The 6,000-nt window shown below is 60.5% G+C and overlaps 2 protein-coding genes across 4 annotated transcripts in view; both read left to right on the top strand.

Annotated features, from left to right (window-relative positions):
* Window positions 1-756: 756 nt before the first annotated feature.
* Window positions 757-2,550, top strand: SLC18A3 (solute carrier family 18 member A3). Its single transcript, XM_027895929.1, has one exon. It carries the CDS (start codon window positions 757-759, stop codon window positions 2,335-2,337), a length of 1,581 nt encoding a protein of 526 aa, XP_027751730.1. The 3' UTR covers window positions 2,338-2,550.
* Window positions 2,551-3,762: 1,212 nt separating this feature from the next.
* CHAT (choline O-acetyltransferase) overlaps window positions 3,763-6,000 on the top strand; it is a 32,101-nt gene continuing 29,863 nt past the window's right edge. The window contains exon 1 of one of the 3 annotated variants that reach the window (XM_027895935.1): window positions 3,763-3,850. The gene's annotated coding sequence lies outside the window, so the exon portion shown is untranslated. Of the gene's footprint in view, window positions 3,851-4,456; window positions 4,587-4,969; window positions 4,994-6,000 lie in introns of those variants that run through there. The other 2 variants (XM_027895934.1, XM_027895936.1) reach the window with 2 other exon arrangements.

The following is a 6,000-nucleotide window of genomic DNA, read 5'->3' as shown; positions in this document are numbered from 1 at the left end:
CGGCAGCCGCCGCGTCCGGCTGCGCGGGGAGGCGCAGGGTGGCCGGGGAGGGGGGCGGCTGTTCCGGGCGGTCCCGGCTCGGGGGACAGGAGGTCTTTGCGGCTCGCACCGTACAGGGGTCCAGCCGGTAGTCAAAGACCTCCATCGGCTAGCCGGGCTCCGGACCGCCCGCCGAGGCAGCGGCGGCACAGGGCCGAGAGCAGCCGGGACCGCTGCCCGCAGCACCGACGGGAGCACGTCAGAGCCAGCCCGCTGTCGCCCAGGCCCGGGGAGAAGCGATGGAGAGAGGACTCCGGGAGGCTGCAGGAGAACCGGAGGCGCGTCCAGCGGCACCCTAACACCCACGGTCACTCGCGCCATAGGGCCGGCGAGAGTTGCCGTCGGGCCCCCGTCTCGGGGGCGGTGCCGCCGCCCCCCGTCCCCCCAGGCACACCCCCGGGGCGGGCAGGCCCCGGCGGCACCCCCGCCCCGCAGCCCCCCGGCTGTGTCCGGCACGGTGCAGCGGGGCGGGGCGCGAAGGGCGGGCGGGCGTGCGGCGGGGCCGGCGCGGTGGCGGGGGCGGGTGGGGTTTCCGTGCGCGGCGCTTATTAGTGTGGTGATGGAGGACCGGCCCCTCGGAGCCGCCTCGCAGCGGCGGCGCGGGCTGGCGGCGGCCGCCGGGAGGTGAGCGGCAGCGGCTCGGGCGGCGGAGGCGGCGGGGCCGCCCCCGCCGTGCCCCATGCGGGCGGCGGGGCGGCGGCGGCGGCGCTGAGGGCGATGTCGGAGGCGGGGGGCGCGGGCCGGGCGCGGGCCGCCGTGGAGCGGCTCTCGGAGGCGGTGGGCGAGCGGCGGCGGCAACTGGGCACCGCCATGGGGGAAGCGCGGCGGCAGCGGCGGCTGCTGCTGCTGGTGGTGTGCGTGGCCCTGCTGCTGGACAACATGCTCTACATGGTCATCGTGCCCATCGTCCCCGACTACATCGCGGCCATGCGCGGCGGCACCGCCGGCCCGTCCGCGCCCGCGGGGGGCAACGGGAGCGGCGGCGGTAACCGGAGCCTTCTGCCGGCGCGGTACCCGCCGGCCACAGGGGGCAACGAGGACGTGCAGATCGGGATGCTGTTCGCCTCTAAAGCCATTCTGCAGCTGCTGGTGAACCCCCTTAGCGGCACTCTCATCGACCGCGTGGGCTACGAGGTGCCGCTGCTGGCCGGGCTGGCCGTCATGTTCCTCTCCACCATCACCTTCGCCTTTGCCGAGAACTATGCGACGCTGTTCGCGGCGCGCAGCCTGCAGGGGCTGGGCTCGGCCTTCGCCGACACCGCCGGCATCGCCCTCATCGCCGACCGCTACGCCGAGGAGCCGGCGCGGAGCCGCGCCCTGGGCACGGCGCTGGCCTGCATCTCCTTCGGCAGTCTGGCCGCACCCCCCTTCGGCGGCGTCCTCTACGAGTTCGCCGGCAAGCGGGTGCCCTTCCTGGTGCTGGCCTGCGTCTGCCTCCTAGACGGGCTGCTGCTGCTGGCCCTGGCGCCGCCCGGTGCCACCGGGGCAAGAGCCAACATGCCTGTCGGCACCCCCATCCACCGCCTCATGATCGACCCCTACATCGCCGTAGTGGCAGGGGCCCTGGCCACCTGCAACATTCCCCTGGCCTTCTTGGAGCCCACCATCGCCAACTGGATGAAGGATTCCATGGGGGCCAGCGAGTGGGAGGTGGGCCTCACCTGGCTGCCCGCCTTCTTCCCCCACGTGCTGGGTGTCTACGTCACTGTCCGGCTGGCTGCTGCGTACCCTCACCTTCAGTGGTTCTACGGGGCCCTGGGCATGGCCATCATCGGCGCCAGCTCCTGCTTGGTGCCGGCCTGCAGGAATTTCGGGCAGGTCATCATTCCCCTCTGTGGCATCTGCTTCGGCATCGCCCTGGTGGACACAGCCCTGTTGCCCACCCTGGCTTTCCTGGTGGACGTGCGCCACGTCTCTGTCTACGGCAGCGTCTATGCCATTGCAGACATCTCCTACTCGGTGGCGTACGCCCTGGGGCCCATCGTGGCCGGCCAGATTGTGCACACCATGGGCTTTGCACAGCTCAACCTGGGCATGGGGCTTGCCAATGTGCTTTATGCCCCTGTCCTCCTCTTTCTCAAAAATGTCTGCCAAATGAAGCCCTCTCACTCGGAGAGGAACATCCTCCTTGAGGAAGGACCTAAGGGACTCTATGACACCATCAAAATGGAAGAGCGCAAAGGCATGGGCAAAAACCTGCAGCCAGCGGGTGAGATGGATGAGAATGGCATGGACTCATATCACAGGGACTTGAAAGGGGTGTCAGAGGAGGACTCATCAGACTATGAGTACAGTTAGATTTCCCCCATGCAGCCCAGCCCCATGAGCAAGGAAGGACATGTGGGGGAGAGAGAGGGAAAAGGGGGGATAAAAGTGTTACTGCATTATGTTTCTGTACTGATGTGCAATATATACAGTTTAACCTTTGTCATGATGTAATGGCTTTCTTCTAGATTTATTTTTAATCGGTATTTCTTTCAGCATTCTGGCAAAGTGGATGGGGTGGGGAGTGGGGGAGCAATACTGACAGAAATTATCGGAGTAATCATTGGCATAAATCTGAGGGGATCCTTCAAAAAAACCCACCAAAAAGAAAACGAAAAACCCATCAGCCTTGTAGCTGGGGTATAATTGCGCAGAGTGTCCTCAAGCTGAAACTGTCTGTGACATACTGTATATCTCTGTTTAAAAAATACAAGAAAAGCAAAAAAAGTATGTGTAAAATTTCAAATGGCTTATTCAGGGACTTAAGAAATCTTGTGTACATATACTCAGACTTTCAGTTGGTTTCATATGTTTAAGAAGAGCAACAACTGTCACACTGTCACATTTTATTCTTCCTTGGGAATAAAACTGAAGTATTGTACTTTTTTTTTTTTTCTCTCTTGTGCTGCTCTCCAGTAAGTGCAATATGCTGTATTATGTTGAAGTCCAAATTACAAGAATAATACAATCTGAATAAATGGAATTGAAGGGAATCGATTGTCTTTTGTTTGTTGTTGAGGGCTGCTTGAGGGAGGGAGCTAGTTGTGCTCATTGTAACCCCTGCACTAACAATTAATTCCCCATTGCACAAATCTCAGTACCTACCTAAATTGCACAGGAGACGACCCCAGTACAAAATGTTCTCATTCATTTTTCACAACATGCCAGATCTGAGCAAACAACTTTGCAATGCAAACACCCTACCAATTGCCTAAAAACAGCTCCTTCTATTCTTATTCGAATTTAATTTTAATTCCCACAGTGATGAATTTCAATTTTCGAGTATTTAAAAAATTACATGACCAGCAGTTAAGAGACACAGTACTAGAAAATGCCTTTCGTGGCGTTAAATGCTGCCCCAATTGCAACGTGCCCGCCTCAGGGATTAAACAAAACAAAAGATGGGTGAAGTACTTCATTCAAACATTTGCAAAAAGTGGAAACCTTCGGTCCAACCACAGTGCAACCAGGCTGCCTGATTTTCCCTGCAAATTTCTGTCGATATGAAATAAAATCGTTTATTTAAATTCCTAGCTTATTATGAAACAAAATAAATCACTTGTAATCTCAAGAGGGAAAGAAAAAATTTACGAACGGCCACGGCGCCTGTTTAAGGGCTCCCACCCGTCCCTGGGGATCCGGGCGCCGCGAGGGACCGGCGGACGAGCGGCCGGTGCGTTCCGCTGGACTGCTCGGGACGCGCGGCCCCGCAGCTCCTGCCGGGGCGAGCGAATCGCTGCTTAGGCGGCGCAAAACTCATGAAAACAGCGCGCCGGCTCTTTGGCCCGGGAGTTCGGCGAAGGAGCGATGGCCACCGCGGTGGGAGGTGAGCCCCACTTCCCTAAACCGCAGCCGCTTCTTGGCGGTAAGCGGCCACAGCGGTGCCGCCTCCGGTCCGCCGCCCGCGCTCCCGCTGCTGCTGCCGGCCCCGGGGCAGCTCCCGCAGAGCCCCTCCCGGTACCGCTGCTGCCCCGTCGCAGCTCCCACCCCTCCCGGCAGTGGTGCCGGCAGCCCACCGGCAGCGCCGCCCGCCCCTGTATGGCCGTGGAGCTTTCAGGAGCCGCAGATGCCCCGCGGCGACACTGCTCGGCGACGGCGACAAACCCCGTGGCAACGCGGGGCAGCGAGGGCAGTAACCCCCTCGGGGCTCCCCTTTTCCCCGCCGCAGAGGGAGCCTCTCGGCTGACCCCGACGGCGCTGAGAGCACGGGCGAGCCCGGCTCAGCCCGGCTCCCCCCGCCCCCTCACGGGACACGGCGGGCACGGGGCGAGCTGGCGCCGGTGCAACCGGCGGGCACAGCCCCTCGCACGGGCGGAACAGGCGCGGGGGCAGCGCAGGAACCAACGCCTGTTGCGCGCAGAGGGAGGGGCGGGTAGGGCAGGGCAGGGCAGGGCAGGGCCGGGCGGTGCGGGGAGGAGCCAGGCGGCGGCGGAGACGAGCCGCCCTTCGCACGCCCCCGCCCAGAGGGGACCTGGCCGCAGAGGAGGCGGCGGTACCTTGGACAGAGCCGCCGCGACTCGAGAGCCCGCCCGGCAGCCGCTCCGGAGCGCCCCGACGAGCAGGTACGGGCGGGCGGGCTGAGCGCTCCGCGCCTCCCGCTGCCCCGACGGCGCGGCTGCGGGCGCCGGGAGAGCCAGAGGCTTGGGAGCGGGGAAAGGGGGCGGCGGGTCCCGCAGAGCGGAGCTCCAAGAGGGCTCCCCTCGCCAAACTCCACGGCTCCGGCGGCACCCACGGGGCCGCTTGGTTGCCGCCGACCGCGTGTCCCGCCGCGACGGGAGGTTCGGGAGGGAAGGGGGGCCCCCGGGAATAAGGCTCGGGAAGGGCTTGGGACGCGCCGAGAGCCTCTGGCGGAGCGTGGGCGCTCGCGGCTGGCGACAGGGCGGCTCCTGGCTCCTCTCGCAGTGTCATCGGCTGCAGCAGCGCGCACTTCACACTTGTATTCCTGATAACGCAGACATCCCTCTTAACTGTAACCAGAGATTCTTGAGAACTTTAAGCTTATTCTTCTGATAACACCGAGAGCGAGGATGACTAGAGAGACGGGGGCCGAGTGTATTGCCCTAACAATATTATATGCTGCAAGCTGCCTCCCGAGTCCACAATGTATGGAGAACTCAGCTATAAGCACATGGGCTTATTTCAGTCCTCCTCTGCTATCTGCTAACAGAGAGATCAGTGCCTTTTGTTGTGGATTTGAGTTGCTGCTTTGAGCAGTGGGGAAGGCCACCCTCTCCTCAGCCTGCTGTGACTCGCAGCCACCCTGCTAAGCCTCTCACCCCAGCCCTCCAGCTAAGCCAGCTGTAAATAAAAACAGCTAGGATTATTTTATATTTTTTTGCCTAATAACTTTGACAATGCGCCTCACAGCCTTCTAGTGAGCAACTTTGAAGTCATCTTGAATTTCTGCAGGATTTTCTCCTGTGTCAGTTTTCTCGTCCCTTATTAAGCAAATACAGGATTGTGTGTGATGTTAATCTGTCACCACTTGAACCAGAGACAAAGCCTCCGTTCATCCCCATGCCAGAGAAAAGCACAGTTCAGGCTACCACCTCCAAACTCCTTATCACACTGTTTTCACAGATACGCGGATCAGGTCTATTAGTAGTAGCATTTCCCAAAGACTCAGAGCCAGTATAGATTTATAGTGGGTGTGACGCCATATTGCGGTTTGACAAAAGACATAAGCAAAGAAAGAACAAAAGTCCCAGTGAGAAGAGTTTAAGGTAATTACTTTAAGGTAATACAGTTTTAGGGGCTCTAAAGACAAAATGGCTGCTCTGCGTTTCAACACAGGTGGGGAGCCAGTCTACTGGAAGACTGGGCAAGCCACAGTCTTCCAAGAGTTACAGGAATTATTTGAAGTGCTCTGACCCTGTGTTGCTAGGAATAGAGTGCAGGGCTGAGTGATGAGACCTGTGCAGCACACAAGAGGGAGCGAAGCAGCACATTGGGTTAATGTGGCCTCTCCATGAGGGA

The sequence above is a fragment of the Empidonax traillii genome, unplaced genomic scaffold, assembly GCF_003031625.1.
Source record: "Empidonax traillii isolate 1590-97213 ecotype Southwest subspecies unplaced genomic scaffold, ASM303162v1 scaffold475:size860808, whole genome shotgun sequence".
Lineage (NCBI taxonomy): Eukaryota > Metazoa > Chordata > Aves > Passeriformes > Tyrannidae > Empidonax > Empidonax traillii.
The sequence above is the reverse complement of the archived record's forward strand: the minus strand, read 5'-3'. Positions and strand labels throughout refer to the sequence as shown.

Coding starts and splice junctions, on each gene's coding strand:
- SLC18A3 (XM_027895929.1), top strand. CDS start 757: ATGTCGGAGGCGGGGGGCGCGGGCCGGGCGCGGGCCGCCGTGGAGCGG.